This window comes from Aquarana catesbeiana, linkage group LG08, assembly GCF_042186555.1.
Source record: "Aquarana catesbeiana isolate 2022-GZ linkage group LG08, ASM4218655v1, whole genome shotgun sequence".
NCBI classification, from domain to species: domain Eukaryota; kingdom Metazoa; phylum Chordata; class Amphibia; order Anura; family Ranidae; genus Aquarana; species Aquarana catesbeiana.
In genome coordinates this window covers 44,345,913-44,371,033 of record NC_133331.1, presented here as the reverse complement: position 1 = coordinate 44,371,033, position 25,121 = coordinate 44,345,913, and the positions used below count along the sequence as shown (strand labels likewise).

Sequence of the window (25,121 nt, the reverse complement as noted above, 5' to 3'; positions counted from 1 at the left end):
TGGGGGACAAAGATGTACAAACAAACAAGGGTAGCCACAGATACATTAACTCCTCCATGACGGGACTCCAGGGCCCAGCAACAGTTCTCTAGACCTTGATTTATTTAAAGACAAGGAACGTTCCAAAATATTAAAATGGACATTTAGAATTAACACTAGTTAAATGGTCAGTTCACTTAAAGATACACCTATTGATACAGGCTGAACAGGTAAAACACTCCTAAAGCCAAAACTTTCTTTCGTAGCTTTGTTTAAAGTCTGTGAAGGTTCTTTTTTATCCAGGCCATAGTATATCTGGTGGTCGTTAGTCAACATCAACTGGAATTGTTCTGTAATGTTGTAGATATTTAGTAATATATCCATGTCACCGAGAATGGAAGAGGTGGCTTGGACAAGCTACGAAACATCTTCAACATTACAGAACAAGTCCAGTCAAATTGATTATCAACTACTAGATAGAGTAGGGTATGGTCAAAACCCCTGTCCTCCCCATGCTTCATTGGGAAAATGACCCATAGACACAGCAGGAAATAGAGGATAATCTCTCCAAAATGAGGGGAGTGCCTTTTTACACAGTTGCTACCAGAACAAGTGTGTCTACAGGAAGATTTTCCTTGTATTTTTCTTCCAGTAACAACACAATTTGAATTTTTCTTCACTTCCAGTCCTGACAATGATTACCAGGACAAATAGAGGAATGGGTCACCTTAGAAGGGACACAATCACCAAGAAAAATCAAAACCAGCACAAATAAGTGCCAGATCATAAAGTGAGCAGTCTAAAGTTTTAATAACTCTCAATTTGGCTATAAAAAAATCCATCTTGTTTCAGGGAGCAACAAACTACCCTCTTCATCAGACATAAAACATACAAAATATGAGGTTGATTGGGGTTGAATTACTAAAGGCAAATAGACCATTCATTTGCAGGGGAAGTTTCTTTTTGCAAGAAATTTTTTGAAAGAGGCAAAGCTTTGTTAGCCGCCATCATCCAATCATTTGTTGTTTTTGCTGTCTCAGCAAAATTGTTGTTTTTTTTTTTTTTTAATTCGCCTTGCACATAAAACAATAGGTATTTCCCCGCTACCTGAGCTGTGCAGTAAACAAATAAATATATGGTTGCAGCAAACACCGACAGGGGTCAAACACCACCCAAGAAAATAGTACAAAATAAACCAATATATGTCCTCATTGGTTCCAAACTAACTGCAGCCCAATGTTGATGTCCTATATGTTTTCTTTCCTTGGATAATTTATAGCCATAAAACTTACTCTCAGGACAATATATTGGGCCAGCAAGGGGAGAAGGAGAGACAAGAAACCCCAATAAAGAAGTATATCAAAATAAATATTTTATTGTTAAGCAGGATATTCTGCGTTACTCACATTAAGGCATTTAAAACAGGATACAAACAAACGAGCAGGGAGCTTGTGATAAAAACATCACTTCTGGTGTCAGTATGTTCCTACGCGTGTCGTCACGATCACGTGACTTCATCTGGGAAAATGATTCCCGGATGAAGTCACGTGATCGTGACGACATGCTTAGGATCGTATGGACACCAGAAGTGACGTTTTTATCACGAGCTCCCTGCTCGTTTGTTTGTATCCTGTTTTAAATGCCTTAATGTGAGTAACGCAGTATATCCTGCTTAACAATAAAATATTTATTTTGATATATTTCACTATTGGGGATTCCTGTCTCTCCTTCTCCCCTTGCTGGCCCAATATATTGTCTTGAGAGGAAGTTTTATGGCTATAAATTATCTAAGGAAAGAAAACATATAGGACATCAACATTGGGCTGCAGTTAGTTTGGAACCAATGAGGACATATACCCAGAGAGATCATTTGTAGGACACAGTATTCCAGATTATCCCTGGCTATTTTTATGCTGTTTACCTTACAGCAGTAGGGTAAGGGACCACTGCACCTGTGGGTGAAAGTGCACTGAAGACAAAATCACCAAAGTTACTTTGCCACTTCTGCTAGATGTAATTTAGCACTTCAAATCACCAGCACTCTTCTCTGAAGACACCATTTATATTTATATTTAATTTTTGAACTTTCTCTGCATATTTTGCTTTATTTTTTTCTATATTAATTTTGCGCTTTATTGTGGACATACTCACAGCGCCTTGCACATAACTGTATGTCCTTTGCAAACTGAAATTGTACCACATTCAATACACTTTCGGGGGTGAGATCCTTGCAAAGCAAACAGCCTATTTGTCGCTAATAAATAAACCCCTTGTGTCCATATGTATACGTGAATAAGAATGAATAAATAGGATATTATAAAAAGTTTCCCCATTTCATAATAAACCACAAAAACATAAATGGACATAATGAAATTGTAAAATTGAATAAAATACCATGAACACAAACAATAAAACTGCTCCCATTTAGATACTGTTGTTTCTAAGGGGCAGGGAAGAATAAAAATGTGTGCAGTTTTATGGTAATTTTGTGGCCCATTCAAAAAAATGCAGGTTGTGGTCTTGAGTCTTAACGCAACAGAGAATACACAGTGATTGGAGCAGAGCTGATCACATGACTTTAACGGGTCACACCCTCTAGTGTTGTTTTTTCTTAAAACTCAGTTCATCTTAAAAATGCGCCGTTGGTTTCAGAGTCCCTAAGCCAGCAGAGCGCTGAGCACCTTGGCGAAACATACCACTAAGATTTAGAAGTGTGCAGTATTTTTTTTAAAGCAATGGTAGGGACACAATAAAGCCATACATCTGCTTTATAAATCCCCCATTAGACTGCCCGCATATATCAAGACACACCGTAATCATACTTAGGCCAGGAAATCGAGCAAACCTTGTCAATCTAGTTAGATGATGCATGGCCAACACACAAGGCCACTGTGAGCAGGATGTGAGCGGTTCACTTGAAAGGTACAGTAGAGTGGTAGAAATACAAATTGTCCAGATTCACTAACCTTCTACTTTACATTCTTCTACTTGGTGAACAACACCTGTGTCGTTTTCCTTCTCCGCTGGCCATCGATAGATGTACAGACTGGTGTGTGAGGATCCAGCGTCTAGCACAATACCATACTACAGAAGACATAACAGACAATTAGATACTTATAATGGTCAGGGGTCCACAAATGCTTGGCCATATAGAGTATCTTCAGCTTTAACTTTGTTTATATAAATCCACAGAGTGCCTGGGCTTCCATCGCACATGGCTAATATAGGCTAAGTATAGGCTGGTACTGTGAGACGAGTAAAAGCTGTCTAATGGGGTAATGGTGTATATAATCTTCTACATTTGTCAGCATGTTTAGCCCTGGAATCTCTCCCAGACTTGGTAAATGGTACGTTACAGTCTGAAGCTGACACTAATGATCTTCTCTCTTGTAGAAGAGGCGCACAATGAAAATAAAGACGGCAGGCGCAGATAAGGGATGTTATTGAGTAGGCTCTGCCATTTTAATTATGTGTTACCATTCTCAAGCACCAAGCTTTCTTGAAGGATGTTGTATGACCTGGCATTCTCCAGCTAACATTGTTATTAATGTTACATCTATAAAGTCACGGCGTAACTATAGAGGATACGGTCCAACAACACAATTACAGGGCCCTTGGCTCCCAGTCTCCATCCTGAAGACACTCTGTCACCAACATAAAAAAAAAAATGCAGGTGAAAGCTATGCAAAAAATCAAGTATATTAAATGCTTACTTTGGAGTGTTTTTCCTCTCCGTAAATTGTATTTATACACTTGCAATAGGCCTTTGAACTCGCTAAAAAATGTGATTGCTCCAGGAACAGTCAAATCCCTAGCACAGCCCTCTCCCTTTTTGCATGTCATAGCCCTCTCCTTTTTTGGGGCTGTCTAACTACTGTATGTGCTGGCCGGTCTCCTCTGCCACTTGCCTCATTTCCTTACATATCCTTTTATATAGCGTCCCGGGGGAGGAGCAGAGGGGAATATTATAAAGTTTCACTTAGGTGGCAGCTCTGACTCTGCTGGCGGTTGCTGTCAGCGGTTGCTGTCAGTTGCTGACATCACATCCAGGATGGTGGTGACTAGCAACAGTCTCAGGGGTTTTTTGGATGCCTTTTTGGATACAAGGGAGGCTTTTACAGTTAAATAACATCTCTACAATACAATAAATGCACACAGGAGAAGGATTTTCACTAACAGAAGAGGAATCAGCGCAAGGAACGCATCCTACTGACTGTTAGTTATATTAAGGTGAGTAGGGGGTGGAACCAAGGGATGGTGCTCAGAGTTGGGTAGAGGGGAGAGACAAGGGGTATGTATGTGATGGAAAAATCTGGACAGCCGCACTCCGGATTGGAAAAGTGAAAAATAAAATACTCTTTATTGAAAAAGTAATAACATGATTAAAATCCGTACATGGCTTTGTTGGGATAATGCAGCTTAACCGCTAACGCGTTTCACGCTCCCATAGAGCGCTTACTCATAGCTACAAGGGGTGAGACAAGGGGTGGCTTGGAAGGGGGAGTAGCTGCACCTAGTCTTTGAGAAATAAGCCCCATATGAAACTCAACAAGCAATTGGAAGAGCAAGGAAGAAAATTGTTGAAGTTATTCAAATATTACAATTGTTGAATAGCAACAACTATTACAATAATGATTTAAAATGTATACACGGCATGTTCCCTTGAAAGACAGAGGGGTCAATGCACTAAAACACAGAGATAAAGATATTTATTTCCAAACCGTGACTTTTTATTTTTAGCCTAGCACAATCAAAGATTTGAAAATTACAGCCAAATAGCTAAAAATAAAGAAACTGATCCTTACGTAAAGCTTCATGAATTTAGACGAATACCATTGCAGAGATCTGTGGCTTTCTAATATTGTGACTAACATTTCCTCATGCTAACTGCCTTCATAACAATATGATAGAGGTGTCTCATATACACTTTAATATTACACCAGATATTTAACAAATTCTAATTACAACCTGGATTGTAATTTAGCAGCCAGACTGTAGTGGTGTCCTCTGGGTTCCCAGTCACACAGTTTGCTATGACTGTAGGTACTATATGGCCAAAAGAATGTAGAAACCTCTTCACGTCATTTAGTTTAGGTGTTTCAAGTGAAGGGTACTGTTTGTAAGGAAACCAGCAGAAATGGCCTGGCGCTGGTTGATATGGAGAGATCAGACGAAAACGGACAGCATTTCAGTTTTTGTCAGATCTCACCCGATCCGATCCGCCAGGGGCGGATGTGAATGTAGGCGGATTGGACCGGGTCAGATATCAGCGGACATGTCACAGCTGACATTAGTCGCTCCATAGCCTTACATGGAGCGCTCCCATTCAGGTCCACCGACAAAACTGACAGGCGGACCTGAACGATCAGTTCATGTGAAAGGGGCCTAACTGTTGATGTCAGTGGAAAGAATGGTGCCTCATTGTTGGTGTCAGTAGAAGGAATAGTGCCCCAAGAGCCAGATAAAGGCAAGCAAAAGACCGCATGAAGCGCACGGGCCACAGTTTGAAGACCACTGCTCTGAAGCAAATTGCAGCTGCACTTGCGAAGTGAACAGTCTATTTGCCTTAAATAAATCAAACTCATTGGGGTTGATTTACTGGAAAACCTGGTGTAGCTCTGCATAGAAACCAATCAGCTTCCAGGTTTTACTGTCAAAGCTTAATTGAACAAGCTGAAGTTAGAAGCTGATTGGCTACCATGCACAGCTGCACCAGATTTTGCACTCCCCAGTTTTAGTAAATCAACCCCATTGTGTCCCTAAGGAGGACTGCTTGGGGGAGTGGTCCGAGCTGAGTAATTTGAGGAAAGAATATAGAGGTGGCAGCTTATTCCCCCATTTAGCGCTGGTAGATTTCTAATCTACCGCTTATATGTAAATTTAGTGGGTCATCTGTTCTGTACATAGTTCAAATTTAATCTATGGCTAAATTAGCCTCTGTTTCAGCATTGGCTGTGTTGCGTGCAGTTCCACATTGTTGACTGTAGGTGTCGTTGTCACCATAGGTCGGTGTTGGAAAGCAACAAGCTGAAGTATATTGAGTGCTCTTCTTTCCCAGAGGTAACTCGTCAGAGGTGGTCCACTGCTTTGCATGCTGGGAGAGAGTACTTAAGGGGAAGATGCCATTTCTTTTTCTCTTTCACCTGCTGGCCCTCCTGGCCTAAAGGTATGTGACGAGGAGTTTTACTTTGTGGCCCTCCACGCCGGAGGGCTGCGATGCTGCAGCCGTGCAGGTAGACCCAGAAGCCTGTCTGGGGCCTACTGCTGCGGAGATGGTCCTATCCTGTCTATCCTGCGGGAAGAAGTCAGACAACTGAGAAGACCCAGGGGAGGACCCGTCTTTGGAGAGGATCGTGCGGAATGCTGGTATCTCAAGAGGGACCTGGTGACTCAATTGGAGGATGCATCTTAACCTAATCTATCGCACAAGTACTGCTGGGTCGGCTTAAAGGTTCTGGTACTGTGTTGCAGTTCATCTAAAACTACCACTGCGTCCTGCGTGGCAGAGGATCGTACAGTAAAATTGTTCTTTTCAAGTCTGTGGCAGAGACTTTTTGTTCGTGCTGCGCTTCGGCTGCTAGGTCAGTGAGAGAGACCTATCCGGGTGGGCAAAGATTTAATCCTGGATAGAAGGTATATTCATCCCCAAGATTTCAAATTCCTTAGGGTGCTAAAGAAAAGGTATTTGAACTTCCATGCAGCTTTTCTTCTACCTCTTTCCTGCTACTTCTTCAAGTTACATCCTATTAAACTATGAAAAAGTACTAAGTGACTAGTGCCTACATTGCCGGATACAAAGCTTAACATGGACTCTAAGTTCTAGTATTGGTGAAACTACGGGTAAGGAGGTGACGGTAACAGCCCAATATAAATCAGCAGCTGCTTCGGGGGTAAGTGCTACACCCATATGATAGTCACATGGATTTTTCCTTTTCTTAAATCTTCTTAAACATTTATATAGGCCAGTGACATTAGAGGGAACATATTTTTAACAAATACATAGTATGAAAGTAATTTCTAATGTAACTTTCACAAGAGTTTGTTTTATATCTCAAATACAGACTGACTCCTATATCTGTAAATCAAACACTGACATCACTGTCCCAAATGAATAACTGCCAAGAATAAATTAATGTATTATTTTAAATCAGTAGGAGTACTTTCAGAGAGAATAACTTAAAGTGTTCGTAAACGCTAACACTTAACTTCTCTTATTTGTTTCCTTTTGGTCTTTTAAATATACAATTTTAAGCATCTTGTTATCTCTATTGGAAAAGTCTTAAAATATCTGTTGATCCTTCCTGGAATCCATTGAGCTCCTATCTACCTTTGCACTCTGCCTCACTAAAATTTCATATAGTGTTATCAATTCTTTCCAGTTCTCATATGTGAACTACAGAACACCCCCATCTATTTTATGGGGATAATGAGAAGGGGGGGGGGTTTCTGTAATCCCATTCTAGTGTGATAGCATTGCTGCTCGATAGATACAGTACAAAAAGTGAGTATTGTCATTATAGGACAGGAACTGGGTTACTGGCAGGATCAGCGGAAAAGTAAAGGAAACAAGCTTGTAAGACAGGAAACGAATGCAGCTACCACACCGATGAACTATTGAAGCTGCAATACGTAGCACCCTCTACCATAAGGTAGGTGCTAGAATAGGATTTTTCTGGGTCTAGGATAATAGTGTAGGCAAATTTAGACAGGCCTGTGCTTTGGTTAGGCCTGTTTGTTTTGATTTGAGATTGGGAGTGTTTAGTGTAGTGGTGGGTGTGACCACATGTGCTCTGACTCAGAGGCGCCTCCCCTGCTTTCAGGAAGATTGTTCTGGAACAGAGGTTGAATATGAAGTTTGAGTGACAGGCAGCTCATGTAAGGAGCTCTGGCCAATTCCCATTCGGTATTGTCAGGGGTCAGGCCTCCCATATAAGCTGGGGTCACATGCTGCCCGGGTGTTCTGAAGGTGCAGGAAAGAAGGAGAATGGAGACTAGGTAGCTGCCGCAGGGCGTCCCCACATGGGGGGGGCACGCCGAGCGTGGAGGAGGGCTGGAGGAGCTGCTGGGATGTATTCCTGAAGAAAGATCTTCACCAGGGAGTTGGTGAAGAGCAAGCTGCTGTGACCGGGGAACACAGGACTTGCCCTTTGGAGAAGGTCAGTGAAGAAGAAGCAACAGTAGGACTGAAGAGAGTAGAACAAAGTTCTGTGACTGGGGAACACAGAGCTTGCCCTTTGGAGAAGGTCAGTGTGAAAGAAGCAAGAGGAGAATTGTTGAGAGTAGTGCAGAATTCTGTGGCCGGGGAACGCAGCGTTTGCAGTAATGGACTGGCTGGAAACAGTAGTCCGCTTTTTACCGTGTGCTAGGCCGTCGGGGAGAGGTACCGAGTATCTCTGGCCTGGTAAAGCATTCTGGCAATACCTTCCAAGAGACTGTGTAGCTACTAAATTTACTGAGCCAGGAGAGGTATTGAATGCCTCTGGCTCATTAATTTGCTGAAGCAACAGACTTTATTACAGTAACAAAGTACAGCCAGCAAACTGGGGTTATTCAGAGTGATCCCTTTTTGTCTTACTGGAAGTGATGATACAGGAGTCTAATGCCCCGTACACACGGTCGGATTTTCCGACGGAAAATGTGTGATAGGACCTTGTTGTCGGAAATTCCGACCGTGTGTAGGCTCCATCACACATTTTCCATCGGATTTTCCGACACACAAAGTTTGAGAGCAGGCTATAAAATTTTCCGACAACAAAATCCGTTGTCGAAATTTCTGATCGTGTGTACACAAATCCGACGCACAAAGTGCCACGCATGCTCAGAATAAATTAAGAGATGAAAGCTATTGGCTATTGCCCCGTTTATAGTCCCAACATACGTGTTTTACGTCACCGTGTTCAGAATGATCGGATTTTCCGACAACTTTGTTCGACCGTGTGTATGCAAGACAAGTTTGAGCCAACATCCGTCGGAAAAAATCATAGGATTTTGTTGTCGGAATGTCCGATCAATGTCCGACCGTGTGTACGGGGCATAACAGTTTTGCAGCAAAGAGGAGTTTGAGGTAGTGATACTCTGCAAGAGTCAGAGCAGAGGAGGAAAAGGCGCAATACTCTGCAGTGGAGATATGCAGGAGAACAGACTGTGAATGTTAGAAGTGCATCATTTTCAGGGCTAAAGCTGCTAATCAATGTTCTACAAATGTGATGACAATTCAATAAGTGTTATGGGCATCCCATATCTTCCTTTACCGCACCCAAGTTGTATCCTGCAATAAACGCAACAAAACTATGCAAATGACTGCTCATTGTCTCAGAGATGATAGATGGGGTCTGGCAGCAGGGTGATTTGGTGGATTGTTGTCAAGAGCGCTCACACCATGGCTACATTTGGAGGTCCCACCAAGATCCGCCTTCACAGTTAACCTGCTGGCCATCGCCCCTAGCAACCGTTAAAAGCCGGGGGAGACTTTGCTTGTTTTGCCAAGTTTGGGATATACTGAGGAAAAGGACTGTGTGTTTGCCTTAAAACTGACTTTGTTACATGCCGATGCACATAGCAACCAAAACCAAGCTTGTTGCCAAGTGCTGTTGCCCATAGCAACCGTCCAGGATCAGCTCTGCCTATCCGCTCCCTGCACTCAGTTGTACTAACAGACACTCATAACAGCGATAAGCCTTGCAACTCAGTGACTGTACCATGTGCTATCACCCGTGGCAACTACGGCGAGTGATCGCGCTCATTGAATTACAAATATGTCCGGCGCTTTGCACAGCGCGGGCATTACCCACTGTTTACAAAATGTGAATGACTTTATTAATCCTACCTAACACAGTGGAGAGTGAGTTTGTGGATGTCTACTGTTGCCCTTAGTAACCCAGCCACAAGGGGTTGTCGTTGACGGGGTCTGCACAGTCAGTCTCTTATGGTAGGACATTGCAATGGAGAAACTTTCCTTGTTAACGGTGATCGCTGCAAAGTTTGTCTGCCATCAGTTCCAGTGTCATGACGCAGTTTCTAAAATTTTTACAGTGCCTGCAATTCAACAGCGTCTGCCACCAGGGGTCACTCTGGCGCACACTGAAAATGAATGCTTACAGTTCCTCGCGCACTAAACCAACAAGTGAATGGGCGGAGTTACGCCCCAGCGGAGAGCTAAGTTCAGCGCGCTACGCACCAGACACAAGACAGAGAAAGATGGCAGAAGGAGGTTGGAGGAGAGCACTCACACCATGGCTACAAATATATTCAATCATTTTCTTAAGTTTAGATAAACTTTATGTGAAAGGAACACTAAAGGCTACTACCACTACTAAGAAGAAGATATTGCATTCCCAAGCATATGACTACTCAACTCCTCATAGAAATAAGGTTTTAGAATTGTTCAAACAAATAAATAGGGCTTATTGACATCAACCTAAACAATATTTCTCTTTAAATATAATCTGAATGAACAAAGTGACAAGTTCCCTAAATACAGCACCTCCCTGCCCCTACAAGCCAACAATACTATGCTGCCCTGCCACCATGATTTCTGTTGGAGCCCTCGGGAATTCCTGGTATTTTCAGATATGGGAGAACATGTGACCTTCTCACCTTTCTTCCAGAATGCCCAGCTGAAGCCTGATTGGTCAATTGCCAGGCCAAGACGCTATCAAGTTGGGGAAGGGAAATGGTCATTAACCCTGTGTAAGTTCTGACATTGACCATCATAAGGTTTACACATGTATTAGACTCAAAGTTGAACGGAGTAGTAGGGAAGTGAAGGAAAGTATCAGTGAGTAGGGGAGCCCTATGATAGGTTCCTAAATGTGAAAGCTGACAGATCATCCTAATAGCACATCTGTGGAGGTTTTACATCTAAGGATCATGTACTAGCCTTTTGCCTAAACATTTGCAGAGTTATGTGATGGGACTTCCATTACCTTAAGATTCTCCGGAAGAGGTTTATTCTGCAGAACTGCTACAACAGTTAAAGCAGCGATCCCCAAGACAAAGAAAACTCCAAGGATGAAAAGGACCTTCTTGTTCCATGTCTTCTGTTTTGCAACTGTGACCAACAAAAAGAAAATAAAAATTGTGAGTGAGATATGAAATGAACATTAACTATTGCCGATGGTGACAGAACAGAGGTTTAGGGATCAAAGAACCCCACTAAGCCTAACAACTGCCTATAGCAGGAGTCACAAAACTTTCTAAACAAGGGACCAGTTTACTGTTTTTCAGACTTTAGGGGGCCAAACTATGACCAGTGGGAGTAGAAAATGCCCCAGCGTCAATGGGAGTAAACAATGCCACAGGCTTGGTGGACAGTGGGAGTAGAAAAATTAGAAAAAAAAATAATAGAAAAGAGGAATAGTACCCCATCACTGATATCAGTGGGAGGAATAGTGTCCCATCTTTGGTGCCAGTGGAAGGAATGGTGCCCCATCACTGGCGTCAGTGGAAGGAACAATGCCCCATTTTTGGTTTCAGTGGAAGGAACAGTGCCCCATCTTTGATGTTAGTGGGAGTAATAATGTTCCATCATTTATATCAGTGGGAGGAATAATGCCCCATCTTTGGTGTCAGTGTGAAGAATAGTGTCCCATCTTCAGTGTCAGTGGCAGTAACAGCGTTCCATCATTTATGTCAGTGGGAGGAATTATGCCCCAATGCTGGTGTCAATGGAAGGCATGGTGCCTCATCAGTGTTGTCAGTGGGAAGAATAGTGCTTTGTATCAGTGGAAGGAATAGTACCGAAAGGACTGGATAAAGGCAAGCAAAGGGACGCATTGGGCCCACGGGCCATGGTTTGGAGACCACTGGTCTATAGAATCATCTGCCTTGTCATACACAGGAGAAAACAGAATATATAGGTACCCATATCATAGAGGTTAGTGGCAAATGAAGAAACAGCCTGGCTTGTAATGGGCCAGCCAGAAAACAAATTACATCTTCATCTCATTTAATAATCTACGCAAACTTTCACTTTCGAAATTTAGCACTGACTTGAAGGAAATATTCAAATAAAGACATTTGACTTTCCTCCAACTTTTCTGGTCTGAATATTGTTCAAGGTCAGTACTGAAGCCAGTGAACATTATCACCAGGCATCTAGCATTTTCAGTAAGAGGTCAGCAGTGGCAGATCCATTTTCTCTTAGTAGGTTTACTTTAATCACTGGAAAAAAATATTTTATCTTCAGTTATAGAGTTCAGTGCTCAGCTAAACCACCTGGATGTGAATGAGTCTACAGCAGCCTACATCCTGTCATATAGAGCATGTCTAATGAAAGTTTCAGAATACAGTAGGTGGAAAGCAGAAATAAGCACTGAACTTTATACATACTTAATGTCATTACAATTATACTATGTGGCAATTGTTTGTGGACACCTCATTATCACACCACTATAAGGTCAAACTATGCAGACAACCCTCCAAGTTCTTGGGTTCAAAGTTTTCCAGTGAATGTTAGTGTAAATACCACAATATAAAAAAAAACACCTTAGACAACTGCACATGTCCAATCTTGTGGCAACAGTTTGGAGAAATACCTTTTTTGCACCAACATGATGAAAGTACCCCCTTTGTACAAGGACAACTCTATAAAAACATGGTTTGACAAGTTTTGTGTAGAGGAACACGAGAGCCTTGACCTTAACCTTTGGATGAATTATAATGCACTCTGCAATCCAGGCCTTTTCATCCTGAGGTCAACCTGACCTCAGAAACGCTGTTGGTGAATGGACCCACATTACCACAGACACGCTCCAAAATCTTGCGGGAAGCCTTTCCAGAAGAGTGGAGACTTTGGTAACAGCAAAAGAGGAACCAACTCCATATTAATGTAGCTGCTTTTAAAATGTGATGGTCAACAAGCTCATATACTGTAGGTATAGACATGCTGCACAATCTTGTGGGAAGCCTTCCCAGAAGAGTGGCAGCTGTAGTTACCACAAAGGAGGGACCAACTTCATATTAATGCCTATAATTTTGGAATAGGAAGTCCCACAAGCTCATATACTGTAGATGGGATAGTCCCACAGACACTCTCCAAAAATCTTTGTGGAAAGCCTTCCCAGAATATATGGAGGCTGTAGCAACAGAAAAGAGCGATCAACTCCATACTAATACCCCTTTGTAATAGAATGTCCATCAAGCTCAATAGGTGTAATATTACCACAGACACTGTCCAAAATCTTGTGGGAAGCTGTAGTTGTCACAAAAGAAGGACCAACTTCATATTAATGACCATGGTTTTAGAAGGGGAAGTTCAACACACTCATTTAGCTGTGATAGTCCCATATACTCACTCGAAAATCTTATAGGAAGCCTTCCCACAAGATTTTCCATGGTTTTGGTTACAGCACAGGAGGGACCAACTCCAAATTATTGCCCATGGTTTTGGAATGGGATGTACAATATATATATATATATATATATATATATATATATATATATATATATATATATATATATATATATATATATTATAGTTAGGTGTTCACACATTAATGGCCATAACGTGTATATGAGGCTGGCACATGGACAAAAAAGTAATCCTTTCCAGTGATAAGATAAGTTTCTTTTTGAACACTTTTTCCCATCAAGTTTATTGTGTTTTTAGGCGCTGAATTCAATCCTATTTTTAGAGTGTTTATTTTATTTGTTCACAAGTTTCTGGCAGGACAAAAAAAGAATTATGTTCATTTTTTGAGTTATATTCAGAAAGCAATCAACAAGAATTGTAAAAACTAATATAAATGTTCACAACTTAAAGAAAAATTCCAATTTTGTTAAAAAAAAAAAATGATAAAACAAAATATTTCCATTTCAGCCATGGTTTCTGAATAGAGCCAAAAAGAATGTCTATTCCTTCAAGCCATGGCAACAGTACTAAACTTGGAATTTTTCAGAATTCTTATCTTTCTGCTCACACACTTGTCCCACTGTATGTGTTAGAAGTTTCCACAGAGCATGAACTAAAAACAGTACAGAGAGAAATATAGGACTGTCTGGCTGTCTCTGGCTTCTAAAATTCTGAAGAATGCAATAAGTGGCATCTGAATTAAGTCAGTATTTCCGATCTGCAATTAGTGGTGACTTAAATTAAGGATGTAGAGAGAAAAAATTACAATGCATGAACTTTTTGTTAAATTGTGTTGTAACAGTGTAGTTGTCTGGCCAGGTACTAATAAATAGACCCACATCACATTAGAGATCCTGTCACTGGAAATAATTCCCCAGTGTCAGGATCACCAAGGTTGTAGAGAAGACACTCACCTGCTCTGACAGTGATGCTTGCTCTATGGTCAAACAACTGGGGTGTCATTCCATCCTTGGTCTTTCACTGGACAGGATCACTAGTACATCATGGCCCTTAGGGCCCTGTGAAAATGGTAGTAACCGCAAACCAGTACTGAAAATCTCACCAGGAGATATTAGAAGCTGGTAGGTCATTTAAAGTAGATATAAACCCAGTCATTAAAATCTCATATTTTTTAACGTCTACATAATTTCAAAAGTAATGGTCAATACATGGAAATCTGCAGCTTTCATTAAAACAATATCAGGTGATCCTGCCATAAAAGTCCTTGTTCTGGCACATCCTGTATCTATCTTTGTCATACAACTGTGCTTCTGCGTTGTCACCCTTCATAGTGGCTTCTGACAGAGACTACAAGTGGCTGGTTCAACGCACATTACACAGGCATGGTCCAGTGTTGTCACCATCAGAAACCCTGCAATGGTTTTCCATTGAAGGGTAATGTAAATGCCATCCAAACACACTTTAGGCAATTGTGAGCAAACTGTGGTAACAGTTTGGGGAAAGCTTTTTTCTGTTCCACCATGATCGCACCCTTGTGTACAAAGTCAGCTCCATAAAGACAAGGTTTGATGATGGTGTGAAGGAATGCAAAAGCCATGACCTTAACTTTTGGGATGAACTGAAAAGTAGATTGTGAATCAAATCCTCTTATCCAACATTATTACCTAATGGGCCCAAATTCCCAGACACACTCCAAATTCTTGTGGGAGGAAGTCTTTCTAGAAGAGTGGAGACTGTAGTAACAGCAAAGGAGGGACCAACTCCATAATAATGGCCATGGTTTTGGAATGGGAAGCTCAGAAGCTCATATAGGTGTATTATTTCCACAGATAATCTCCCAAATCTTGGGCGAAGCATTCCCAGAAGGTTGGGGCTGTAGTGAAATCAAAGGAGGGACAGACTCCATATTATTGCCCATGGATTGTGAAAATGGTATTTTATTAATAAAAAAATGTAAATTATTAATGCTACACGGTGCTGTAGCAAACTACATGTCTTTACAGTTAGGATGTAAATATAATTAGATTTATGTGACCCCAGGCCAAACTAAAACATCCATTTGTGGGAGAGAAGATAATTAAGAAACACACTGGGGTTGATTTACTAAAACTGGAGAGTGCAAAATCTGGTGCAGCTGTGCATGGTAGCCAATTAGCTTCTAACTAAGATCCTTGACAAAAAATAAAATAAAAATGAAAGCTGATTGGTTTTTATGAAGAGCTGAACCAGATTTTGCATTCTCCAGTTTTAGTAAATCAACCCCAGTGTAACTATTATGTGCAATGGGCATGAAGGACAGGCCACCCAGGAGTCTGGTTGTTTAGCCAGTTCCCCACCCAGGTGCCTAGAAATACAGCTTTGCAGGAACAGAGTGGCATGGTCTGGATCTATCCCACCAGCTTTAAAACATATACAGATTCCAGCACTTCTCCGCCCATAGGCCTGATCAAGAGTACACTTCACCTGACACGTTGAGAGGTTTCGCTATCTCAGGGGTTCCAGATCTGGTCCCTGGACGAGCCCTGCCCAATAACTGAGCATTGGAAACAGTAGTCCAGATATCCTAGAGAGTGTAGCCGTAGAACCTGCCCTATTGCTCCACTGATAGGCCCACTGACACCAAATCACTACCAACTCCTGACCCGAGTTAGCTGTTAGAACACTCCCAGGTAAAGGATGTAAACTCTGCCTCTTTGAGGCCATCTCCAGGCCACTTCCGTGAACAATAATACAACATTTCTTTGACTTTTTCACTTCTTTACTGAAAACTTTACAAATGATTGGTAACCTAGAAGTCCATATCACTGGAAAACCACATAATATACAGAAACCGTTCAAGCTTCAATAATAGGAATTTCTAAGTCTTATGGTCTGTTGGCTACACAAGCTATAAATGAGGAGGTTTTTGCAATGCTACCTATTCCATTCTGTCACAAATGCATGATGCTAATGCTTAATCAGCTGCGAAGTCTGATCCCCCATTGCTGTCCAGATTTCCTTTACAGTTGCCCCTTTGCAGAGAGCCCACAAAGTGGAAAGGACAACACATGAATTTCTGCCACTACATCCTTTCTTGTATCCTAAATATAGTATCTAAACTCTGCTGTCAGCTGTACTCACCCACTAAATAGCCTTGCACAGGGTGATGCAGATCAACTCACGGGGGGCATGGCAGGGGTTATTATAGGCAAAACCCTTGCAGCTGAGACTTAAATTGGCCATACACTACAAATTTGGGCTGGTTCCTGAGGAACCTGCTGAAGTTTAATCAGTGGGTGGCCCTGTGGTAGCCTCCAGCCTGATATACTTTAAATGAAAAATTGAAAGAGCCAGGCAGAAAACTGACAGCCTAACAGTGGCTTTATCCAATCAAATGCAGTCACTGTTAGCGGTCCAGCTGTCAAAATACAATAGCCGCAGCAGAAAATTCATCCATCCACACTGCACAGCGGATTCCCCTTTGTAGTTGAAAGGTATATCCCTCCTCCAGGAACTAGCTGAGCTGACCTGGAACTAACTAAGCTGGCCTGGAAACAAGTGTCGGCAACTACGGCCAAGATAAATCCGCGGTCTGACTGCACTTAAGTAGTCCCATTGCCTGGCATCTGCTAATGCTGACAACAGCCCAGTGCTGACTATGGATGTAATTAAACAATATTAATAAGATATACAGCAGCTGCTCTGTGAGGGTGCTAGTAGGAATTTTGGGGTGCTTGCCTGCATAAACCCACCCCTTGCCAGTACATACATTCAGTATTAGAGGCGCAGGTCTGCATACTGCAATACTAAAATGTAAGAAAAAATTGAATCTGCTGGGTCATCACAGATTGCTGCGCTTTGCATGGTCCTATAAGCGATCAGAAAGTCCCCAATAAGTTTCCTGACATGGTTTGCATACACATGTAAAAATAAACAGCTGTGGAATTATACAGCATATCTACAAAGGCGTGCTAAATAACCAAGCGCTGTTGAGCTTGGTCCCTGCATATTAACGACAGCCAACTGTGAAGAAGCGGAGTGCCTGGCTGGAAGTAGAGGGGGCAATACCCTGCTGTCCGGTGGAATTATGTCACTAGAGTGTAAGCTGGGATTCCCTGCGGCATGGCGTTGCACATACTAACAATCTGTGCCATTCACTGCCTCTTACAAAGCACATTCTTTCCATCTGGATACATTCGCACTCAGCCAAACACTGCAAGTGAAGAACAAGCAGAGGCCAAGATAGCGGCTGAACAGCCTCTGTCTCTTCCAGAGCCATTTGCATAATAAGCAGGAGAAAAGGCCAGGCCACTGTCCAGCTGCCATTGCCTGACAGTAAGGCTGACTGTAATCAACTAGACGTTTGTGTGCTCAGAACTATGCAGGACCTGTTCTGCAGGGAAAGAGCGAGTAAACCATTCACCAACAGGAGCTAAGAGACAGGAAGTCTACAGGGGGCATTTAAGGGAAGCATCAATCCCCTCCAGATCATTTATTCCTATCATAATTGTAATCTTCAGCTACATGGAGATATTCAAGGACAACTCTGGCAAACAAAGTAAACTGCTAACCTCTTCTTCTGAAAATGCTAGTAGCCTGGCTGCCATATTAACCACTTTGCCTTTGGCTGGAAGGGTGGATATGTCTATGATAAATGTTCCATTTTTAAATACTTACATGGTCCATGGAGTGAACTGGACTTGGCTTTCACAATGATGTTGAGCAGGACTGCAGACTCTTGCTATGTTCACCTACCCACTACCAAGAGGGGGGTTAGATCATTTTTATTTATGAATAGTTAAGGGTTTGCAAAAGATTAGGAGACAGTACAAGGCTGTGTTAAGATATATACTGATGGGAGGAGATGGGAATTGAATCTGCCTGTTCACAGGTTCATGAATAATGGGTTGATTTACTAAAACGGGAGAGCACAAAATCTGGTGTAGCTCTGCATAGAAACCAATCAGCTTCCAGTTTTTTTTGTCAAAGCTTAATTGAACAAGCTGAAGTTAGAAGCTGATTGGCTACCGTGCAGATTTTGCAATCTCCAGTTTTAGTAGACCAAACCCCAAGAAATCATACTGGAGTCCAGAATATATATGTATGCTGGTAATTAAATCTGAGGCACTATTTAAAGGGGAACTGTGCTTTCAAATAACTTAATCCTAACAAACCCTTCTATCCCTCCCAACTATATCCTCTGATACTTACCTTAGACTAGAGGGCTAACGTGTCTAAAAGCCACAGCTTTCTCCAGGCATCGATACGGTCCTCTTCCTAGTTAGTGAGTTTGTATAGAACTGCACTTGTGTAGCCTATTTTCATGGAAAAACCATCTCACTGCAGGTTGGGTTTAGAAGGTTGGTTTTTCCATGAAAGACTATGGAGCAAAGGCACATGCATAGTTCCACATGTCTCTACTGAACAAGAATAGGACTGGAGAACTACCAACCTCCTTGACTGTGCGATCTGCTGATCTAAAGTAAGAACACATGGGTAAAGTATGGGGAGGGGGAGTGGGGTCCGTTAGGATTAAGACATCTGATAGTATAGTTAACCATTAGGGTCCATTCACACTATGAGCAGTGACTAGCGTTTTTCCACACCAGATTAATGTCGGTCACTTCAGTTCTTTTCTATGCGCACCGTTCAACGTTGGTTACTGCAACACAGCTCCACCCTGATAAACATGAATGAAATATCACTTTAAAGTTTCAATAAAGTTTGCCAAAAGAAAAACAGTGCCTTGCATTGTTACAACACAAAGGCACCACTTACTACTACTACCAGCATAGAACGAACACAACACATTTTAGCATAAAGCATATGTGAACGGGCCCTTAAAGTGGACCTTACCAAAAAAAAAAATAATAATATCTGGGCCCCCTCTTCCTGTAAAAATCATTGGCTGATGGTTTTTCAAAAAGTTAGAATTCATATTTACCTTATTTGGTCTTCTGCCTATGGCACTTAGAAGAGAGGACTGGGCTGGAGTGTCTTCTTGTGACATTTGGGGTACCAGAGTTCCTCAGGAATCTCCTTGCAAGGATAGTGACCTCACAATCAGCAACACAGAAGACGAGGAAAAGGAAAATATATATTTTTTCTGTTTGGGTACCTTTTAGACATACCTTTAGCCAGTGATTTTTACAGGGGGAATGCCCAGACACTGTAATTGGCCCTTCCATTTTGCTGTACAGTTCACTTTAAATAGCAAAGTTTCAAGTTTAACCCTGGTATATCTTTACTATCCATCATTTACTATCCATCTTCCAGACTACAGATTTGGCTGGTTGATAAGTCTACAGAACTGTCTATGGACATTTAAGCACTTTGTTCTTGATATGTTATGACAGCGCTAAGCATTGTGCGGTGTTCAGTGTGTTGGAACTGAACAATAAGGCTGTGTAGGAGACGACCAAATGACTGTATATGGTTTTGTTAGAGGAATTTACAACACAGGGCTGTTGGATACTTGTGAGATTACTAAGAGATTCTATAAGACGTTGGAAATATAAAAAGATTCCCTGAAAATATGATCTTGGGATACAGAGAAGACTAAAAGTCTTGAAAGGAAAACCTTAAAGAGATTAAAAATTGCAGGTAAAAGCAAGTATTTAAAAGTTTACCTGCGGTGTCCATCCCTATCCATAAACATATTTTATTGACTTGCAATGCACCTCTGAACTTGCTAGGTAATTGACACTCCCAAAAGTGTGGATTCCATAACTTAGCAACTTACTTTCTTGAACATCATAGCCCTTTCCTCCTCTAGTAGTGTCTATTTTCTGTGCTGGCCCAGTTCCTTTGCCCCTTTTCCCTCACCTCCCTACATAATCTTTTATGTTACAAAAAATAAAATAAAATAAAATAAAATAATTAAACACCCAGTGAGTAAAAGTGCATAATCATAAAAAATAGTCCATAAGAAAAGAGAACTCCAATAGTGCAATGACACATGATACAAAGTAATTTATTAAAAACCACAAAGGTCTAATGGTATTGCACTTACAAGAAGGCCATACAAAGAACGCATTTGTGTAGTGGTCAGAAGCCAGCATATCATAGCCACATGGCTGCATGGCAACCAGATGTGATGTTCATGCAACACCGGAAGTGACGTTCAGCGAGGATTAGTTTGCTGGTCGGGTGGGATATGGAGTACATCATTGGGTCCGCCGTGACTATGATATGCTGGCTTCTGATCACTATTTATATGATCACTACTGTCATTTTTAATGTTTCATTCACATATGTATTGTTTGCTCAGTGCCACTATTTACCTGGTTGCTTTTCCACATTTATGGTAGATGTGTTTTTTTTTTATTTTAAATTAACTTTTAATTTTTAAAAGTTATTTTTACTATTAATTTGCGTTATATTCTGCGGCGCAGGGTTAAGATCTGGGGAAGTGTATAATTTTATTTTTTTGAGATTTTTTTTGAGTTATAATCTTTTATGTAAACTAATGGTGGAGGAGGGAAGAGGAATGCAAGAGAGCAACCTTTTTACCCCAGGGGAACCCTTGGAATAATTCTCAGATGTCAAGGAACCCCTGGTAATAACAATCCATCAAGGGTCATTAGGGAAATGCCCCTTTACATACCTGGTCAGTAGAAAGAATTCCACCCTAACCATCAGTTAAAAAGATCATTGGTGTTATTCTACTGGCTCTGCCAAATGGCGATGGACCTGGAACTATGAAGGCATCATCAAATGGGTGGGAAGCCAATAAACCAAAGCTCAAGGAGCCCCAGCAACCCCAGGAGGAACCCCTAGGGTTCCATGGAACCCTGGCTGAGAATGGCAGCTATAGAGTGTGACTTGAATGTAAAATCCTCCCTTGTGTAGACATCCGAAAACCCTAATGCCGCGTACACACGAGCGGACTTTACGGCAGACTTTGTCCTGCGGATTATTCGACGGACTTTACGAATGAACGGACTTGCCTACACACGATCAACCAAAGTCCGACGGATTCGTAGGTGATGACGTACGGCCGGACTAAAACAAGGAAGTTCATAGCCAGTAGCCAACAGCTGCCCTAGCGTCGGTTTTTGTCCGTCGGACTAGCATACAGATGAGCGGACTTTTCGACCAGACAGATTTGAAACATGTTTCATTTCTAGGTCCGTCAAACTGAGAAAAAAAAGTCCGCTGGAGCCCACACACGATTGAATTGTCCGACGGACTCAGGTTTGCGGGACCAAGTCTGCCATAAAGTCTGGTCGTGTGTACGCGGCATTTGACTGCTGCTGAGTGTGGCCATCCTGGATGTAATGTCAGCAGCCCCAGAAGTGCTGTCACTCTCTCCTTCACTTCTTCACTGGCTGCTACCTAAAAAGTGATGTAGGTAGGTAAAGGGAGGGGCAGAGGAGCTGGGCCAGCTCAGAGAGTATTTAGACACTCCCAGAAGAGGAGATATGGCAGAAAGGAGGATGAACAGTGCTAGGGTATTGACTCTTCATAAAGATGTCAAAATTTGCTTGTGGGTTCAGAGACACATTGCAAGTGAATGGACAGAAAAAATGCTGCAAGGTAACATTTACGGTACACACGCTTCTTGTACATGGAAATAACATTTTCATATCATATCGCACTATCATATTTGTATGTTTCAAAGGGTATACTGCTGCATAGGTTTTACAAACCCATGTAAGAAACAAAACATATTCTGTGTACACCGACTCATATGTATCATCCAATGAAGCTGATGGGGGGGCCCTCAAATTTATAAAAATCTTCAGGTTCCCCCATAGCCTACAGTTAGCCACTGCTAATAAGCAATATACACCAACAAAAAGAGGAAGGGGAATTTTGCACTGTTGACAGTCCCCAATAGAATAAAGTAATTTTCTAAATCTTGGTACACATATGAAATTCTTATTATTAATATAATACAGTGTTTATATAGTTTGAACAGTTTGTGTAGTGCTTACAATATAAAGGAAGGCGGAGCATTTATCATACTGGAGGGTTAGGAGGGCCCTGCTTATGGGAGCTTATGATCTAAAAGGAAAGGAAAAGTAATACAAAAGGTAATGACTGTGGGGTGATGAGCTGATGAAGTATAGAAAGTTCAGTTGTTAGGCTTTCCTGAAGAGATGAGTTTTCGGGGATCGTCTGAGGGCAGACAGAATGGGAGATTGCCAGACAGACTTGGGTAGGGAGTTCCAGTGGAGGGAGGAGACTCTGAAGAAGTCCTGGAGGTGAACATGTAAGGAGGCGACAAGGGAGCTAGAGAGCAGGAGGTGTTTGGAGTGAGGAAGACAGTTAGGTTGATATTTGGAGATGAGGTTGGGGATGTAGCTGCCGGCAGAACTATTTTTAATCCTTATGCTTCTAGCCTTAGTAAATAGATATGTAGCATAGGTGTGTGCACAGGGTGTGCTGGATGTTCCTGGGCACACCCTAATCACCCTGTTCGCATTAGCATTATTGCTCTGTGTGCCAGTGGGGGGATGGGAAACACCTCCTACTGAGCGACTTTGCTTAAAAGAGAAGTGTGGAAGCATTTCTCTCTCACTCTGATTCTGCAGGCTGGGGATCATGTGCTGGCCAGGCAGGGTGCCGCAAGGAAGATTTTGTGTGTGTGTGTATATATATATATATATATATATATATATATATATATATACACACACACACACACGCACGCACGCATGCACGCACGCACACACGCATGTGTGTTTGAGATTTGGTGTGCATACTCTAATGCAATTGGCTGCGCACACCTATGATAGGAAGGTATATTATATTTACTTGTTTTAAGCTTTCTTTTTACATTTTCCTGCACACCTCCCTGAATGCATGCCTAAGCTAAGGGCAGATGGATTACAGAAGGTAAATGCTACATGTATCATCTGCTCTTATTCAAGATGACCATGGGTAAAAATGCTAGGGGGGGGGGGGGGGGGGGTGTTTTTCAAAGTGATTTCCTAACAAAATAAAGCATAGAGACATGGATGGATGGATGGATGGAGGAGTTTGCTGTGAATATTAAAGATGAGTCAAAAAGCATTTTCATAAAACCCTGGAAGCTGATTGGTTTCTATGCAGAGCTGCACCAAATTTGCACTCTCCAGTTTTAGCAAATCAACCCCAATGACTTCAGAAAATTGCTACATTCTAATTTTAAGGCCCCTTACACACTATTAGATGTTCTGCAGATTTTTGTCTTTAGATTTACCAAAACCATGTAGTGCAAGGGCCTGGGCGCTTGATTGCATACAAATTGAAACTCTTAAGGTTTGACCTCATATTATATGGTTTTGGTAAATCTGAAGACAAAAATCTGCAAAAAATCGAATAGTGTGTATGGGGTCTAATGCCCCGTACACACGGTCGGACTTTGTTCGGACATTCCGACAACAAAATCCTAGGATTTTTTCCGACGGATGTTGGCTCAAACTTGTCTTGCATACACACAGTCACACAAAGTTGTCGGAAAATCCGATCGTTCTAAACGCGGTGACGTAAAACACGTACGTCGGGACTATAAACGGGGCAGTGGCCAATAGCTTTCATCTCTGTATTTATTCTGAGCATGCGTGGCACTTTGTCCGTCGGATTTGTGTACACACGATCGGAATTTCCGACAACGGATTTTGTTGTCGGAAAATTTTATATCCTGCTCTCAAACTTTGTGTGTCGGAAAATCCGATGGAAAATGTGTGATGGAGCCTACACACGGTAGGAATTTCCGACAACAAGGTCCTATCACACATTTTCCGTCGGAAAATCCGACCGTGTGTACGGGGCATAAGACAAATTGCAGCAATAGACAAATGTCCTACAACACTTCATAAGAGTCCACATGCTAAATTTGAAGGTGAGCTCCAGGACTGAACACTTATGCCGTGTACACACGAGTGGACTTTTCGACCGGACTGGTCCGACGGACCGAGTCTGGAGGACAATTCGACCGTGTGTGGGCTTCATCAGACCTGCAGCGGACTTATTCGGTTGAAAATCAGACAGACTTTAGATTTGGAACATGTTTCAAATCTTTCCGACAGACTCGAGTCCGGTCGAAAAGTCCGCTCGTCTGTATGCTAGTCCGACTGACAAAAACCGACGCTAGGGCAGCTATTGGCTACTGGCTATCAACTTCCTTATTTTAGTCCGGTCGTACGTCATCACGTACGAATCTTTCGGGCTTTGGTGTGATCGTGTGTAGGCAAGTCTGTTCCTTGGGAAAGTCCGTCGGAAGTCCACCAGTCCAGTCGAAAAGTCCGCCCGTGTGTATGCTGCATAACATACATTCATACCTCCCAACTTTTTGAGATGGGAATGAGGGACTCCTACTAGCAAAAGTATGTAGGCATAGGACATGCCCCCTGCCACACCCCCTTAAAGGAGAAATATACAACAAAAAAAAAGATTAGTTAAACCCACAAGTGCTTTTTTTTTTTACCACTACAATTCTTTTATATAGGCTTTTGAAATTTACAAATGCAGCAATTCAGAAATTGGATGGAAGGTTTAGCACTGGGAAACACTTTTTGAAAAGTGATAAAAAGTGCATTTTATATACAACTATATAGATCAGACCAAAATGAGGAGGAAGGAGGGACAGAGGGACTTTGTTCCAAATCAGGGACAGTCCCTCGAAATCAGGGACACTTGGGAGCTATGCATACATCTCCTCCTTTTTTTGTAGATGCAGAGAAATAAAGTACTATAGATGAACAAATCTGTACAAAATCAGAACATTTGACATGAACTGGTTTATGAGTTAATTGCGCTTTTATTTTATGACTATTTATACTAGTCCTTAAAATGTCCGGAACAATTTGTACAATAGTTTGTAAAATAACTTTCTGCATGACCTCCTATTTCTAAATATTAC

General features: G+C 41.8%; 1 protein-coding gene across 2 annotated transcripts in view; it reads right to left on the bottom strand.

Moving 5' to 3' along the window:
- Positions 1-25,121, bottom strand: part of ENTPD1 (ectonucleoside triphosphate diphosphohydrolase 1) — a 185,141-nt gene that overhangs the window by 45,419 nt on the left and 114,601 nt on the right. For both annotated transcript variants that reach the window (XM_073595762.1, XM_073595761.1), the window contains exons 2-3: positions 10,905-11,029; positions 2,946-3,063 (exon numbers count right to left, since the gene is read on the bottom strand). In XM_073595762.1, the coding sequence (XP_073451863.1) occupies positions 2,946-3,063; positions 10,905-11,029 (243 nt within the window). The remainder of the gene's footprint in view (positions 1-2,945; positions 3,064-10,904; positions 11,030-25,121) is intronic.